Source organism: Mastigoproctus giganteus, chromosome 13 (assembly GCF_048544385.1).
Source record: "Mastigoproctus giganteus isolate SK-2022 chromosome 13, ASM4854438v1, whole genome shotgun sequence".
Classification (NCBI taxonomy): domain Eukaryota; kingdom Metazoa; phylum Arthropoda; class Arachnida; order Uropygi; family Thelyphonidae; genus Mastigoproctus; species Mastigoproctus giganteus.
In genome coordinates, this window is record NC_143587.1 from 10153770 (window position 1) to 10173090 (window position 19321).

At 36.1% G+C, this 19321-nt stretch overlaps 1 protein-coding gene across 1 annotated transcript in view; it reads right to left on the minus strand.

Annotated features, from left to right (window-relative positions):
* Positions 1-19321, minus strand: part of Rme-8 (receptor mediated endocytosis 8) — a 699549-nt gene that overhangs the window by 147483 nt on the left and 532745 nt on the right. The window contains exons 41-42 of the mRNA XM_090387774.1: positions 15886-16060; positions 7410-7501 (exon numbers count right to left, since the gene is read on the minus strand). Coding sequence (XP_090243900.1) covers positions 7410-7501; positions 15886-16060 — 267 coding nt within the window. The remainder of the gene's footprint in view (positions 1-7409; positions 7502-15885; positions 16061-19321) is intronic.

The following is a 19321-nucleotide window of genomic DNA, read 5'->3' on the forward strand; positions in this document are numbered from 1 at the left end:
AAAAGCATAACAAATATATTATAAATCATAGCGTTTATAACAAATATATTATGAATCCATAATTATCAAAAAAAAAAAACAAAAAAGCACTGAAATATGGATTCAAAATTAATTTTTTTTTCTCAAAATGGTGACAAACGATCAACTTATGACAGGGAGCAACAATGGCGAATCAACTAATTTAAAAGATTAAAAATCAATCACATTTCCAAGTGTGGGCTATTGAAATGATTTTGGATATGAGTAAAATTCATAATTATCACACTAATTAGTAATAGTTTAGACTGTTCTTATTAATTTTCATCAAATTAGCAGGCTAATGGTTGCTGAATTCCTTAGTGCATCAATTATTTTGGTCTCAGTAACTCAATTCACATGGTTTATGTGCAGCTTGTACAACTGTGTATTCATAGGTCTGTTTGCATGTTATGCAACCAAAACATCTTATCCTCTACGTCATATTAGTTAACTACAGCAAGCACGATATGCCTTTAAAAATTCCTCCAGTTGCTCACAAAATTCAAATGCAAAGCTCTCCAAAGAATTCTAGAGACAATGGTGAGAACACTATACTATCACAGTGGACTTGTCCAACAATGATTTTTTATAAAAGAAAACCATAAAAATAAAGATTTGCACTGACACATATTTGTCTTTACACAAAAGGCACTGATCTCTCAAACTGCAATATTCCTGCTAGAAGTGACTTAGTATTTTCTTATGAATGAATTCCATTTACTTTACCCGTCTATAGGCATAGGCATATAAGATAGTCTATAGGCATATGAGAGTGTGATAGGCCCTACTGGTATTTTCTTTTCCATTCACCATATCCTTCTCCAACCAAGTTACTATCCAGTCGAAGCTCACACTTACCTTGAAAGGTATTTTTAAGAAGTGCATGAGTCTGTGTGTGTGTGTATGTGTGTTTTAAATTTAAATAAATAAAAAAATGACTATTTTAAATTTAAACTATTTTTAAATAAAAAATGACTATTTTAAATTGAAACACTTTTTAGCATTAGCATTAGCATTGGCAGAGGCATTTGATGCAAGAAAGCAAGCTTATGCAGCATCAGCCAAAAAAAAAAAAAAAACCACTTCCACTTCACCCCTCTGTTCGTTCAAAATACCTGTCCAGCTGAGCCTTAAACTTATTTAGGCTATCAACCTCCACCACAAGGGATGGAAGTCTGTTCCACCAACCAACCACCCGCTGGCTAAAGGCAAATTTCCGCACGTCTGTCCTACCTCTGTCTTTCCTCAATTTGAATTTATGCCCTCTCAGGTGATTTTTCTGAGCTAGAGGAAGAATCCCATCAGCATTGAGCATGCTTAAACCATTCAAGGCTTTATACACCTCTATCAGATCACCTCGCTGGTGCCTAGTCTCCGGACACTGTAATTTGCAAAACTTAAGCCTTTCTTCGTAAGAGCACCCCTTTGTTCCATTCACTAATCTTGTTGCCCTTCTCTGTACTCGTTCCAGCAGCTCTACATCCTTCATGAAATGAGGCCTTCAGACCTGTATACAGTACTCTAGGTGTGGCCTGACCATTGCCTTATACAATGGAATAATCACTTCCTTATCCCTGCTGGAAAAATTCCTGTATATCATTGACAATACTCCATGAGCTACTCTTGCAGCCCGTCTGCACTGCTCAGAGAACTTCATATCTGCCTGCACAACCACCCCCAAGTCCCTTTCATTCTCTACCACTGTCAGTGTAGTACCACAGAGTTGATACGTTGCTCTGGGGTTGCTGTTTCCCATGTATAGTACTTTACATTTGTCAATGTTAAACTTCATTTGCCACCTCTCAGCCCATCTGCTCAACCTTTCCAGATCCTGTTGCAGCAGCATAGTGTCAGTAGTGTCCTTGACAACCCTGCCAACCTTTGTATCGTCTGCAAACTTGGACATTAAGCTTGATATACCATCATCAATATCATTTATAAATACAGAAAACAATAATGGACCCAACACTGAGCCCTGAGGGACTCCACTAATAACATTAGTCCACAATGAGCAGTGTCCATTGATTACCACTCTCTGTCTTCTCCCCCTCAACCACCCCTTTATCCATAGCAGCAATTTGCCTCCAATGTCACACTGCTCCAATTTGTGTAGCAGTCTTCCATGTGCAACATTATCAAAAGCCTTTCTAAGATCCAAGTATATAATATCAAAGTTATTCTCTGCATCCAGTTCTTTTGTGACTGCATCATAGTATCCAATCAAGTTGGTCAGGCAAGACTTCCCCTTAACAAAACCATGCTGTGTCTGAGCTATAACTGAAGTCTTGTCTAAATGATCCTGCAGTGCTTCTTTAACCAGTGCCTCCATTAATTTTCCTGGAACAGAAGTTAAGCTCACAGGTCTATAATTACTTGTGTCAGCCTTTGATCCTCCTTTGTGAACTGGGGTCACATTTGCACATTTCCAGTCTATGGGTACCTCCCCTGAGTCCAAGGAAGCTCTCATAATTATGGCCAAGGGTTTGCTTACTTCCTTTGCTGCCTCCTTTAATATAACTGGATAGATCCCATCCACCGAGGGTGCCTTTCTTGTGTTTATCTTCAACAGTTTCTCCTCCACTTTACTCCCAGTTATTTCAAGATTCTGTAGCTTACTGCCAGAGTTGAATACACCTCTGGCATTCCCCTTGCTGAATAACTCCTCATGTGTGAATGTCGATGCAAAATATTCATTTAGTTTGTTAGCTACCTGAGCAGGATCATCAACAGTTGACCCATCAATATCAAGTGGACAATCTGATTCATCCCCTTCCTTCTAGAGTTTACATAAGTAAAGAACTGTTTTCTGTTTTTCTTTGCATCCCTTGCCAAGGATTTCTCGTAATCTGCCTTCGCCTGCCTAACCTCCTTTGTAACTTGGTTGCATATCAACTTGTATCTGTCATAGGCTTCTGTGTCATGTGTTAATTTGTAAGTATCCCATGCATTTTTCTTCTCTGCCATATGCCTCATTAGTTCATCTGACATCCATTTTGGCCTAAACCTTGAACAATATTTCTTAGTTGGTATGTAAAGCCTAGTAGCTTCCAAGATTAATTCTTTGAATGCTTCCCATTTTGAATTTGCTGTTGGTAACATCATCAGTTGGTCCCACTGTATAGAATTTAAATACTGTCTCAGTCCATCGTAATCGCCTTTACGGAAGCAATAACCCTTCCCTTTGCCCCTAATGGTAGTTACCTCTTTGAGTAAATCCCACTTCGGCACACTGTGATCACTGCCACCTAGTGGTTCATTTATCTGCAGATTCTTAATGCATGAAGAATCACTACTGATAATCAAATCAAGAATATTACTCCCTCTAGTTGCCTCCCGAACATGCTGATGTAGAAAACAATCATCCAATAAATCCACAAAAGCCCTACTAGTGTGTGAGTAACCAGCCCCCAAATTCCAGTCAATATCTGGGAAATTAAAATCTCCCATTATAAGACTCTCTGATTTACTGGCCCACTCTATTTCCCTGTACAGTTCCTTATTATACTCATCAGAGTCATTAGGCCTATAGCACACTCCTACTCTCAATTTTGATCTCCCAATGCTTATGTCACACCAAACTGACTCAACATTGCCCTGTCCAGCGATGTCGACTGGCTTCACTTCCTTGGTTTTTATGTGTTTCTTAACTAATAGCATAACCCCTCCCCCATTCCTATCCTGTCTATCCTTTCTGTAGACGTTGTACTCCCCAAATTGCAGTTCTGCATCCCTTATATCTGTGTGACACCACGTCTCTGATATCCCAACAATATCTGCCTTTGATGTTTTTAGCAATACCTCAAATTCATCAAATTTATTTACTAAACTCCTAGGATTGGTGTACACGCAAGTATACCTGCACCTGTTTCTATTCTTAGCTACCCTAACACAACCCATGTGTTTACTTGTACCGCAATGGCTCCCAGCAGTCTCTGAAATACCATACATCTTGTTTTTCAGGCTTCTGCTCATTCTAATAGAAGCAGTGCAAGAATCTCTTTCACCTCTGCCAGTGGCTACTGTCAATCTATTGGTCTTTGTCTCCCCCCAAGCTAGCCACCACTAATTCCACCACTTTTGTGGTGGAATTACATGTTTGCAGATTGTTCTTGGCTTGCTTATTTGTTTACCATATATATATATACAATACACTGGCACAATGTATGGCCAAGAAGACAATAAATATTGATATTGCACTTGAATTTCTGTAGATTGTAAGTTTCATAAAATATATAAGGAAGGAATCATTCCAAAGAATAAAAGTCAAATAGATAAAAGAAAAGTTATTTCAGTGAATTTGGAGTTGAAACATGAATGGATAGTGACTAAATGATACAAGTTCAAATTGATTAGTAAGAAAGAGGTGGAATTACAGGTGAAAATTCAGTAGAATGCCACTCAAATATCTGCAAAGAAAGGAAGTAGCAGAAACTGATTGTTGATTTGGCAGGAAATGGAGCAAATTAGTGCAATATAATAAATAAATAGTTTGAAAGTACTAATCACACAAATTAGCATATTTTTTTATATTTGGTTCTAAGCAGTCAACAGTGTTATTTTGAATAATAATAACAGCAGTACATATTGGAGTCACTGTGAATAATGAAGAATTATTATACACTTTTAGTACATAATAATACTAATTAATAATATACTTTTAGTGTGTATGTGTGGTATTTTTAAATTAAAATTTGACTAAAATTATACCTCAAACAAGAACAGGAGAGCAAAGTCTCAAAACAATAGGAATGTTTTAGCTCGAAAGAGAACTACAGAAAGCAGGTCTCTCGTAGACCTATTATCCAGCATAATGCTGGATGCCATGAAAATGGCATCGTATACTACAGAATGCACTGAACTCACAAGTAGATAATGTCAGTGAATCTACTGTCAGGAAAATGGAAAATATACTTTATAAAAAGAATAGTGGAACAGGACAAGGCTAATGGCTGCCAGAGCAAAAGTTCATGATGAAGATGAGGCAAAAGAACATGATGAAGATCTAATGATATTAAGAGTAGGAAACCTGAGGACTTACTTAACAAGTACAGGGCAACGTTGAGAAAAAGAAAAAGGATTTGAAAAGGCATTTGCAATTCTACCCAGACACGATATGAGAGAGAGTACATGATGAGAGCCTTGTCAATTTGGTGGTGGAGAGACTGTGCAAGACTCATGGGGTAGAACTTTTGTCCAGCATGGTCTGTGCATATTAACAGAAGACTGTTTTTACAGGGACAGGATACACTTGAACAGAAGAAGGGGTGCAATAATATTTCTTAATGATATTGATGCACTGAGGTGGGTTTGAAAAACTTAGCATGGGAGGGGGCAGGAGCGATACACAAGACTAACAGATTAACAGTTGCAGGGAGAGGTGAAAGTGATTCTTGTACTGCTTTTATTGGGACATGCAGCAGCCTGAAAAGCATGGTATTGGGGGCTGCAAAGCCTGCTTGAAGTCTTCGGGGACAAGCACATGAGGACTTCAAGTTCCCAATACACGGACTGTATTGGGAACTGTATCATGGTTGCGAAGAATAGAAACAGGTGCATGTATATTTGAATACACTTCTTCTAAGAGTATAGCAAACAAATTTGATGATTTTGAATTACAAGTTCATCAAAGGCAGACTGTTATCACAGACATGATGCCACTAATATGGCACTACTCAGACATAAGCGATGTAGATTTCGAATAAGGTCAGAAAGAACAGACAGATGGGGAAGAAGAGGGTATTAAATTACGCTCTTGGTTAACTTAGAGTCTAATGCAGTGCAAATGGTTTGTATGGAAGGACAGTGCAATGATGAGTTGGTTTGGTGTGACGTAGGCACTGAGAAGACAAAAATGACAGTGGGAGTGTGTTGTAGACCAAATGAATCTGAGGACTAAATTAAACAAACTGGGTGGGCTAGTTGTTACTAGAGGTTTTTCAGTGCAACAGCAGCTAAAGGCCATTATGCACCAAAACAATGGTAGGAGGGTGGGCCAGTTAATCAGAATGTCTTATAATGGGAGATTTTAAATATTTCAGATATCAATTGGAGCTTGTAGGTTGGTCACTCACACAGTAGCATAAATATTGTGGATTTATTGTATGACTGTTTTCTACACCAGCATGCTAGAAGGCAACAAGCCTCTTGATCTGATTATTAAATAAATTTAAATAAATTTTCTGTTTATACTCCGGGACGACCAAACGGTCAGAGAAGTTCACAAGATAGACAGATTAATTACAAGAAACAGCACCGTATTCAGTAGTCACGGGCTTGAACCCCGGTCACTCAAGGCACGTGTGCTTATGCACCCGTGAGCTACGGCGGCCTCTGTGACTCCTCATGCATTAAGAATATCAAGGTAAAGAAGTGGGACCAGCTGATTATGTCAGCTACAGCAATTTCTAAATGAGCAGCATTAAGGAAGTAATCACAAAAGTTATTAGGCTTTTTATAACAACTAAGAGACATTGTTCAAACCTAAATGGATGTCAAAACAAAGGTATATATTCAAGACCTAAATGGATGTCACAAACTAATCAGACTAGTGTCACAGATGAAAACACACAGCATGATTAGAAATTATGCAGGGTACACAAAGTAGTTTGCAATCCAGTCATTAAGGGCAAGTTAAGGCATAAGATAAAGTCTTTGGCTAAAAATGCAAAAAAAGTAGCAAAGAATTTTTTGTTAATATTAACTAAAAGGAAAGGGATGAACCATACTGACACGCTAGATATGAATAGCATGACTAGTGATTGGTCATCGTTACTATATGGTAATGATGACCAATTTGAACATCCTCACGTCCATCTTTGAACTGCTTATGCCATTCAAACACACTGGTACGACAATGTTTCATCACCACAAACAGTTTTTAACATTTGATACATTTCTGTTGCAGATTTTCCCAGTTTAAAGCAAAATCTGATGTTCATTTGTTGCTCCATTGCAAAATTGTGACACAGAATGTTAACACTACCAACGAAACCAGTTGTTACTTGCAAGCTGTCAGCTACTGAACAATCTCTGTACTACTATCTGTTGTGGAAGGAGGTTTAAACTGCAACATACCACTTTCGTTTATTTTCAACTCATTGAACATGACTGCAATAGCACCAGTTCGGGAACTTTATTGCCAAACCTCAAACTTTTACATGGGAAAAGACAAACCTTTTTGTTTTTCTACTGTTATGTTCAGTTCAATGAGTTCACAGATTGGGCTAGAAGTTCTTTGAAATAAGACATCTTAGAAAACCATAACTGTATATGTATTTTTTGGTTACATTAAAAAACAAATAAGAAAGTAACAAGAGCATATTTCAAGCAAAATTTTAATCCAAATTTTGTAAGCAAACTTAAGTGAGAGAATTTCTATGCTGAAAACTTACATCAATGGCCATAGCTTGTACTTTGTTACAACCATCCAACCTCAAGAGACTAAACAGTAGTTTGAAGTGTCCAATACACTGTATTTCTACTCCTAAAAAAGTTAAAAAATATGCAATCGTTTTAATTCTTCTACAGCTAACTTTACATTAAAAGACTTTACATTACATCCCATAAATAAACCAAATGAGACAACTGGAAATGTCCAGGAAACCTAGTGAGCAGAAAGGTCGACATTAAAAAACCATAATGTTTATAGTTACTTTAGCGGAAAGGGATATGTCTTTCTATTTTACATTAGACAAAGTTCTACACTATCTTCTAATATGTACTGGGACACTTTGCTCTTGAGAAGTACCAGCTAAAAGTAGGATATAAAAGGTATGCATAATTAATGACAACTAAACAATGCATACTTAATGACAACTCTTCAGTGACTACTAGTGGAACAGAATGAATGAGAACCAAGTTAGTTAATGTATGCTCTGCATTATAAGGTGTTTGTTCTTTTTTTTTTTAATTAAATGATTCATTTTCATTTTCTAATAGAAAATGAATATAGTGAACTCCTTTTTCTCTAAACTATTTAATTTCAACTGTAATACAAAAAGATACATACAGATACCATTCCCAAAACCGTGCAGTTATACTGCACTAAAGATGAAATGAGATATTTTTAACCATTTAATGCAAAGAAATTCGGTGAACATTTTTGCATTCAGTAGAGACAGTTGATTTTAGCATGCTGTTGTTAAAAACTTAACTTTCATGTTCAGTAAGAGCTTTCAATAGGTTACTGAGACTTGAAGTGGGTGTGAAATTTAAAAAAGCATGCCAAAAAAATAGTATCAAATATCTATTTTTGTGTTGACAAAGAAATTTTGTATTCAACTGGTATTACTCTGACCTCTGTTTTTTCAGTGCTGATTTTTTTTAGAATTGAAGAACAGTCAGAGAGCAAATCAACAAGTATTCTTTATACCAATGATGCACAACATTTTATCCTGATAGGGCCACATTATCATTTTGTTCTTCATCTTCAAACTATAGAATGAAATGGGCTTTATATAATTCTTAAATAGTATATAATAACAGAATTTTTAGTTGCAAAATATAATATACTTATGTAAGGAAATAATTTAATAAATCCAACACAAACTTGTTTAATTATTATCATAAAATAAAAATAACTAAATAAAGTGATTGTAGAGCTTGTATAGCAAAAACTAAATGGTTAACATTAGGTGTGATATCTGTTACAAATTGCATGATTAAATCCAGATTTCTATTTAAAAGTCAGATGCACTGATTTGTCTGGTGCACTCTGTTCAATTTCATTAACAAAATAGCCTATTGATCCTCTGAATAACCCTCAACAAACTGCTACCTTCTGGTATAAATTAGGATAATAGACACTTATAAAAAAATTTAACAGGTGCCTTCTTTTAATTTTTACTCTCATCACCTTTCATCACTTTTACTCACTACAATGAAAGCCAATTAACTGGAGTTTTAAAGTGGGTTCCGAAGAACAGTTTCAGCACATAAAGTAGAATTAATAATATATTTAATGATAATCAAGCAGTTAAATTGGGCAGAATTATTTTTTTACATTGGGCTGAATTATTTTTTTATCGTATGACATGAGCAATATACGAAGGAACCAGTTTTTTCCTGCTTCCTTCGTGTATAGTGGCTGTGAGGTCCAACTAGAGAGTATGACACTGTCGTAATATCCAAGCACGAGGTGGAATTCGAACCTGCGACCTTTGGGTTGCCAGGCAGGCACTTTACCCACCCAGCTAGCCTGGTCAGCAGTGACAATAAAAAGTTGTGACAAGCTGTTCATGGCTTGTATGTTGCACTTCACTTGCGCACATCACTCTTGCAATTTTTTTTGCCATGTTCTCTCCAAGTGAGTAAAGACACTGGCAATTATACAAAGTGCATCAGTTTTTACATTTTATGTTTGTTATTTGTTTTTTTAGGAGCATTAGCAACTAAGGCCATATTGCTCCGGGGATATGCAGTGGTCATTCCCTGACCTTTCCACATCCTCCGTATTTGGTGGTGATGGGCTCGAACCCCGGTTTAATCAAGAAGCGTGTGCTACGCACTGCTGCTCCTTCCCACCTGGCTACAGAGGCACCTTACATTTTATGTATTATTATTTTTGTGAAGGGTTTATTCTGTTGATACAAAAATTATAGTTTACTGAAATAATATTATAAATAATATTCTCTATATATATATTAGAAATGTCATAAAATTAGATTAAAATTAGGTTATTCCACATAAATATTTATTACAAATATTAATCTAAGGAGCTCTTCAGTAAACACTGCTCTTTATTTATTTGGATAGTCTTTGCTAAATTGTTTGCATACATATTGCTGTCAAGTATCTTGACAGACGTACTGCTGTCAAGTATATATTTATACTTGGTTAAATGCCTCAGCATTTAGCCAAATAACTTGGCTAAATGCTGAGGCATTTAACCAAGGTCTTCCCACAGGCGCTTAGTTAACAAGAACTGCAATTTGCAGAAAAACCGAAGTCTTTCTTGGTAAGAGTGCCATTTTGCATCCCTAACCGACCTTGTTACTCTTCTCTGCACCCATTCCAACAGATCTACAAACTTGCTAAAATAAGGTTTACAGACCTGTATGCAATACTAAAGATGTAGCCAAACCAGTGCCTTATACAACAGGATGACCACCTTCTTGTCCTTGCTTGCAAAATGCATAGCACTGAAACCCCATGAACTGTCCAAGCAGCATGTCTGAAGTGCTCAGAGAACTTCATATCAGGATGTACAATTATTCGTAGGTATTTTTTGTTGTCCACCACTCTGAGTGTGGTATCACCCATTTGGTATGTTATTCTGGGATTACAAATACCCATATGCAGTACCTTGTATTTAACAATTTTAAGCCTCAATTGCCATTTACCAGCACAGTTGCATAATTTTTATAGGTGTTGTTGCAATATATCTGTGTTTTTTCAACAAGGAGTCTGTAAAGAGAACAGAAGATATTGATTCAAATCTAAATAGAAAGTACAGGAATACTTAGGGTTTCGCTACAGTGGGGTTTACAAATTGTAAAAAAATAAATAAATAAACAACTGCGGTAGGCACCAATTCATTTGATATGTATGTATGTATGTATGTATTATAATGCCAGCACGTAGGTCAATGCATTATGGATTCAAGGTCACGCTGACTGTTATCGCAACTCCCATTATATACGGACTCTGCTACCATTCACACATTAGTAAACTCTAGATTCCAAGCGGTGAGGTCGTTGACTGTGCGTAAGCTGTACAAATATTTTTCGCTGTGTATTTTTATTAAAGATTATTTTTAAAAACGTTACACCTTTATAAGCAAATATGAGTGGAAAGAAGAAATGTAATGGCGCTGAGTGTTCTTCTAAACGTAAATGGTTGACACTAGATGATAAACTAGAAATTATAAAACAATATGAAAATGGTGCATCATATGCTAAGATAGCACGGGACAAGAATATGAATGAATCATTGGTACAAACACTTCTAAAGAATAAAGATAAAATAAAAGAAAATGGAATGGCAACAGCATCTTATATGTCAAAAATGATTGTTAAAAATTGTAGCTCTGAAATGGAACGTCTGTTAATGTTATGGATTGAAGACTATAACCAGAAAAGAATTCCCTTAAGTCAGATGACAATTCAAGCTAAAGCAAGCAGTCTCTATTCACTACTAACAAAAGAAAATGGCAAGGTGCAAGCCGTGGTGGTTTTACAGGTTTAAAAAACGTATGGGGCTCCACAATGTTCGACTTAATGGTGAGAGTGCTAGTGCTGACAATGAAGCAGCTGCAAGATTTTGTGACAAATCTAAAAAAACTGATTGAAGATAATGGTTACAAGGATGAACAAATTTTCAACATGGATGAAATGGGATTATTTTGGAAGAAGATGCCATCATGCACTTATTTGGCAGAAAAAAAAAAAATCAACCCAACCAGGATATAAAGCTGCCAAAGATCGATTAACCCTTTTACTAGGTGGACACACATCTGGTGACTTTAAATTAAAGCCTATGCTGGTAATATAAATCAGAAAATCAAAGGGTTCTAAAAACCTTTTCAAAAAATACTCTTCCTGTTATATGGCAGTCAAATAGGAAAGCCTGGGTAACAAAACAGCTCTTGGTTTGTAAATTATTTTTGCCCTGCAGTTAAACTGCTATTGCAAAGAAAATAATATGGATTTTAAAATTCTGTTACTATTAGACAATGCACCAGGTCATCCTACTTCTCTTACGGATCTGAACAGAAATGTCAGTGTTATTTTTCTGCCACCGAATACAACTTCTTTGTTACAACCAATGGATCAGGGCATCATGCCACATTTAAGGCTTTTTATTTGAGATGTACCTTTGGAAAAGCCATTAATGTAACAATGGGGGAAAATGCCATATCTTTATGTGAATTTTGGAAATGCTACAATATAAAAATGCCAATGAAAACATATGTGATCATGGCTTGAAGTAACTGCGAACAACATGAGAGCTGTTTGGAAAAATCTTTTATCGAATTGCACCAATGTTAATTGTACCAGTTTCGAATCTCAAATCAAAATAGTTTCTGAAAACATTGTGCAGTTTGGGAAAGATCACCTTGGATTGTGACAGTGTGCGTCAATGCATTGACTCTCATTCCGATGACCTTGCTGATGAAAGACTTATGGAAATTGAGCAGCAATGCTCAATTTCCATAAGTCTTTCATCAGCAAGGTCATAATCTTAAACTTATATGAAGAAGAAAATCAAGAAGAAGAAAATGTTACATCCACGAAAGAATTCACAAATGATGAATTTTCAACGTTGATTGCTAAAGTAGATGAAGTTTGTGAATTGATAATGACAGCAGATCCAAACATCAAACGAGGTATAAGAGTAAGGTAGGCATTGCAAAATGGCATTCGATGTTATAAAGAGATGTATGCAGATAAAAAGAAGAAAAAACTGTGCAAATTAGCCAGTTCCTAAAAAGGGTGAAAAATCCCTCCCATCTAATTATCGTCTCATTGCAATTACTTCTACCCTTTCCAAAGTAATGGAGAAATAATCAATTAACCGCCAACTCTTAAACTATCTAGAAATCTTTCGTCTGATCAAGATCGCCAGTGTGGATCCAGCGGTGATAATCTGGCTTATGTTACCCATTTATGGACAAATTCAATGGAAAAATTCTGTGAAACACAAACAGTTGATCTTGACATCTCAAAGGCTTTCGATTGTGTTTGGCATCAAGGTCTTCTAAACAAGCTTACATCTTATGGTTTGTTTTTTGTAATTGTTATCCAATTTTCTCTCCACACATTCACTAAGGGTGATGGTAGTTGGCTCTCTGTCTTCTAATTTCTCCACTAATGCTAATGTTCCCTCAGGTTCAGTTCTTTCCCCCCAACTCTTTTCCTCTTGTATATTAATGATCTTCTTCCATTGACTGGAAATCCTATCCATAGTTTTGCCGATGAGAGCACATTACATTCCACTTTCCAGTTTGCAAAACCTTACCCTGCTCAGTCAGCTTCAAATTCTCAAATATCTGCTACAAATTTCTTAAATGCAAAGACTAATTAGTTGATTTTAATCCTTCTAAAAGTTAGTCTTGTCTTATATCTCGAAAAAGGATTCTTCTGCTCCTATGCTTATCTTTGGTGACACTCCGATTTCTAGGCAAAATGATATATCTCTTTTGAGGATTACCCTGACTTCTAATCTCTCTTGGCATAAGCACATTACAAATATTGCTTCCTCTGCATCTAAAAAACATGGTTTTCTCTTTCGCTCTCAACGTTACTTTTCTTCCAAACAGCTGTTCATTCTGTACAAATCACAAATCCGCCCTACCATGGAATATTGTTCCCACATCTGGGTTGATGCTCCCAAAACATCTCTCAAGCTGCTAGATTCCATTCAGAAGAGGGCAGTTAGGTTAATTAATGACTCATCTCTAACAGTCTTTCTCCATTCTGTCTCTGAGACGTAATGTTTCTGCTGCATGCCTTTTCTACAGATACTTCCATGGCACTGTTCTTATGAATTGGATTCTATAATTCTCACTCTCTCTCTTTCGGCTCATGATCAGTCCGATTATGAGCTGCCAGCAGCCAACATCCATTTATTGTCCAACTTCAAACTCGCAAGTCCTACATATGTATGTATTTTCTGAAAATTACAGTCAACAGAAGTTGAAGTCCAATGTAAACAAGTATCTTCTTTCATCTTCTCACTGTCCAACCCATGCACTGTACTACAGGTTCTAATACCTCTCGTGTTTGGGGTTTTCATATATAAAAAAAAAAAAAAAAAATGATAAAATATTATCCATTATGCTGAAAGCTTGCTCAGCTTTAGCACTGCTAATCACAGTGGTTTCAATGATATTTCTGGCCTTCGTAACTGAAAAGGGAATTTCACTCTATTTTAAAGATAACTGTCTTTGACAAAATCTCTAAAATCATTAATTTTTATTTCAGATTTTATCAAAATACTTAAATTTCTTATTCGGTTTTCACCGTTTTGCACCAAGACGAAAGTTCTTTCTTATTCCACGATTTTGGGTAGCATAAGTTTAAAATTTCTTTCAATTCCTCGTTGTCAATGGTATCATTATTTTCTTTATTTAATTTAAAATCACTATGTTGCATTAATGACATCCTTTAAGGATAAAACAATGCATTTAATAACTTGTCACGAGTTAATTTTGTGTAAATGTGTTCTTACTTTTGATTTTGATTCCTTCAAATTCTTTCCACTTCAACGTGATCTTAATTTTAGCTTCATAATTTCCTTCAGAATTTTTCAAATTAGCAATAGCATTGATAGTTCGAATAAGTAATTTATTTGCTTTTACTATTGTGATTCTGTAAAGCTTCTAAAAGATAAGAGATCTCCTGCAGGATGTCGATCATTAGTGCTAAATCGTTAAGAGATTCCAGATTTAAAAGTCTGTTATAATAATCCGGAATATTTAACTTCTGATTAAAAATGTTTGCAGAAAGCAGGATGATTCCTACTTTGTACCAACGCACAAGTGATGTCTGCAAGCTACTCATTGTGGCCCGAACACACGACCGATCTTTATAGTTTCCACATCAAGTTCTTTAGCAATCATCCTTAATTTGCACTGGTTTTTTGGTGATTGGTGATATAATGCTTACAGCTGTTTTTTTTTTTTTTAATTATTGCCTGTATGCCATTATATTTTAGAGCATTTTCTGCACAGTGAAAGATTCAACGAAGTTTCAAAATATGCTAACATTTCATCTTCGTAAAGTTTATGAACTACTGTCACTAGTTCTTTGAATACTGTGCAAAATGCCAGAATCACATGGATATTCAGCTACTGTGACCATGTAAACATAGACAGGAGAAATGTACTGGAAGGCGTGGATCACTCACTTCTCTGAAAAACATATGCCTGTTTCTCGGAGTAAAGGGGAATCACAACACAGGTTGACCAGAGGCTATTATCCGTGTCGTGAATCTTCTTAATCCTCTGACTGGCTATGAAGAGCATATTGACTAGTGAGACTTCTTGGTATGTAACTGCATAGGTTTTATGGACACCACTAACATTGTGAAATGGTAATTCCTCTCACCCTTAATTCACACTTTCTAATTACCTCAATTGCCTAAAGATCAGGCTCATTAGCCTGATTCATTCTGGTTGGTATGCCAAGTAGGTAACTCAGCTCATAGTTAAAACATCCTGATAGCATCATTGATCCACCACTAGCTTGTACAACAACAACACCTTGCACACAGTCTGAATGAAATGCCTCTCAGCTTCTTCTGTCAACTTGGTGCTGGCATCAATAGAGTAGAAGAAAAATTTGAATTCAATCAGTACAGCTTTCCAATCATGAACACTCCACTTTTTATGCCTTTTAGCCCCATGTAATGTAATTTTCTTCACAGTGGTTTCTCAGAAATTGGTGAGGTTCTTCATTAACCTTTTGCAGCAGTTTTTGTCTTCTTTTAAATCATTTTTCATTTAGTAGAAGTGATATTCATCACGGATCATAATAAAGTTCATCCAGATTTTCTACCAAGGTTCTGACACTGATTTCTGGTTGATTTCAACCATTCTTAAACTATTATCAGTGCTCTTTCTGAAACAAAAGAAAATTCAGCAATTTCATTAACAAGCTAACATTTCTATAGACTTTCCAAATGCTATCACTCTTTTTTGGCCAAGTTCCAACACCTTTTCTGCAACCCTATCTTTAGTGGTGGAAACATTTGCTTCTTCAGTCGCAGCTGGCATACCTGAAAATAGAACTAATGGGTTAACCTTATACTAATTTCAGTGCTGTATGCAAACTAGCACAGAAGATAAATGTGTTCAATCTGGTTTATGCCTTGCATACCAGAAGTGACTAATTTTTTTGACTTGAGGAACATTCTCTCTCTTCTTACCTGGATTATTCCTGATAACATTTCTTAGTGCTTCTAAAGCCATTTCTACATTTGTTAATCTGTCCTGACTCTTTTCTACTTTCACATTAGTTTCTGCTAAAGCCATTAGAGAATACAGATACTGGGCTTGCGATCCAAGGAAATCCAACAAGTCAAGAGTAAAGCCTTTAGGATTCTAAATGGGGGAAAAAAACAGAAGAAATGATTAGCAGTTTCCCCCCTTCTACAAATAGTAAGCATTTGTAAATAACTTTAAAAATAAATCATTAATAAGGACATTATAAAAGGCATAATACATCCATATATTTTTTTAATTCAATATTTTGATTTGATACTTTGAATTTCAATACTGTCATATAAGTACAAAATAATGTAATAAGCTAAACTACCAACTCATATCACTCAAAACTAAGCATATTTTTTTCCAAATTCTACATAAATAACTTATGTCAAGTTTGCAGATAATACGAAGGTTGGCAGGGTTGTTAATGAAACTAATGACAGTACGCTCAGAGACTGCTGGGAGTCGTTGTGGTACAAGTAAACAAATGGATTGTGTTAGGGTAGCTAAGAAAAGAAACAGATGCATGTATACTTGTGTGTACACCAATGCTAGGAGTTTGGTAAATAAATTTGATGAATTTGAGGTATTGCTCAAAACATCAAAGGCAGATATTGTTGGGATATCAGAGACGTGGTGTCACACAGATATAAGGGATGCAGAACTGGAATTTGGGGAGTACAATGTGTACAGAAAGGATAGACAGGATAGGAAGGGAGGAGGGGTTATGCTATTAGTTAAGAAACACATAAAATCCAAGGAAGTGAAGCCAGTCGACATCGCTGGACAGTGCAGTGTCGAGTCAGTTTGGTGTGACATAAGCATTGGGAGATCAAAATTGAGAGTAGGAGTCTGTTATAGACCTAATGAATCTGATGAGTACAATGAGCAATTTTGCAGAGAAATAGAGTGAGGCAATAGAAATAGAAAGGCAATAGAGCGAGAGAAATAGAGTGAGTGAGTAAATCAGAGTGTCTTATAATGGGGGATTTTAATTTCCCAGATATTGACTGGAATTTGTGGGTTGGTCACTCACACACTAGCAAGGCTTTTGTGGATTTATTGGATGATTATTTTCTACATCAGCATGTTTGGGAGGCAACTAGAGGGAGTAATACTCTTGATCTGATTATCAGTAGTGATTCTTCATGCATTAAGAATCTGCAGATAAATCAACCACTAGGTGGCAGTGATCACAGTGTGTTGAGTTGTGATTTACTCAAAAGAGGTAACTACCATCAGGGGTAAAGGCAGTGGTGAACTATAGTGAGCTCACGAGAGCCCATTGTTATTTTTTTCAAAAATTTGCGAGCCCATTGTTGAGACGATCATTTATTTTACAAATGAAATCCTAAATGCGCAATTATTGAGTATCCAGAGCCGAAATTACGGTGGGGCAAACGGGGGCCCATTCCCAGCATTTTAATGGCGCAATCGATTGGTTATGTATTTTAAAATTGCTTAATTTTTGATTTAATTACAGTTGGACCTCTGTTTAACCAACTTCTTTATACCGAATTTTTTAAAATTTCCCTTGGTAATTAAATTTTAAATACAGTACTTTCCATAGAATGAAAATTATTTCCGTGTAACGAACACATTAGGAGAGACAACTTTGTATGCATTGTTCTCACCTCTGGCCTTTAGGTAATTAGAAAGAGCAAATTAAGGGTGAAAGGGATTACGTTCAACAATGTTAGTGGTGGCCGTAAAACTTATGCAGCCACATTCCAAGAAGTCGTGCTAGTTAATATGCTTTCCGTAGCCAGTCAGAGGATTAAGAAGATTCCCGACATGGATAATAGCCTCTGGTCAACCTGTGTTGCGGTTCCCCTTTACTCCGATAAATGGGCGTATGTTTTTCGGAGAAGTGAGTGATCCATGCCTTCCAGTAAATTTCTCCTGTCTATGTTTACATGGTCACAGTAGCTGAATATCTGAGTGATTCTGAGATTTTGCAGTATTCAAAGAACTAGTGACAGTACCAACGTATGGGGGGGGATTGAAGAAACTAACATATTATATAAATTTTAGAAAGATGAAATGTTGACAGATTTTGAAACTTTGTTGAGCCTTTCACTGTGTAGAAAATGTTTTAAAATTAATGGCATACAGGTAGATGACTTTCATCAACAGGTGAAATACCACCACTTTGCTTATTGGAGGCTTGAAGTGGTGAAACCCATATTTAGTCTCTAGAGCAAAGTTTCCGGCATCCCCCTCCCCCCATACTTCTCCTTCAACCCATGCATGGTACTAAGTACTATAGGTTTTGATACCTTTCATGTTTGGGGGTTTCATAAAAAAAATAAAATTAAAAAAAAATAAAAAAAACTATTACCAATATCCAAAAAACTAGCGCGAATTAAGGATGATTGCTAAAGAACTTGATGTGGAAACTACAAAGATCGTTCATGTGTTCGGGCTACGAAGAGCAGCTTGTAGCTTGCGAACGGTAATTGCGAGTTAAGGGAATTATCCCACATTGTGCAAACATTTTGAATCAAAGACCACCGTAGCCCAGTGGTCAGGCATGCGAGTGCATAAATATACGTGCCTTGAGTGACCCAGGTTCAAGCACCGTGACTGCTGAATACGGTGCTGTTTCTTGTATTCTCTCTACCATGTGAACTCCTCTGACTGTGTGATAGCCCTGGAGTATAAACAGAAAATTTATTTTTATTTGGGATTGTTAAAGCGATTTTTAAATCTGGAATTTCTTAACCATTTAGCACTAATGATCGACATCCTGCAGGAGCTCTCTTACATTTCAGAAGCTTTACAGATTCACTATGGCAAAAGCAGATAAATTAATTATTCGAACTATCAATGCTATTGCTAATTTGAAAAATTCTCAAGGAAAATATGAAGAAAAATTGAGAGCATGTTGAAGTGGAAAGAATTTGAAGGAATCAAAATCGAAAGTAAGAACAGTAAAATTACCTTGTGACAAGTTTTTAATGCAACAGGGTTATTTTAAATTAAATAAAGAAAATAATCATACTACTGAAAGAAATTTTAAACATATTCTACCAGAAATCGTGGAAGAACTTTCGTCTCGGTGGCAAGACTGTGAAAACCAAATAAGAAATTTGTTTTCTGATAAAATATGAAATAAAAATTAATGATTTTAGAGATTTTGTCGAAAACAGTTTATTTATAAAATCGAGTGAAATTCCCTTTACAATTAAGAAAGCCAGAAATATCTTTGCAATCATTGCGATTAGCAGTGCTTAAACTGAGCGTTTCAGCGTAACGAATAATATCGTGTGAATGAATGAATAATGTTGAAAATTAAAAACGTTGCAGCTTATGATGACCATACATCTAAATGGAAAACCATTGCTTCAATTTGATCCGGATCATTATGTCAAT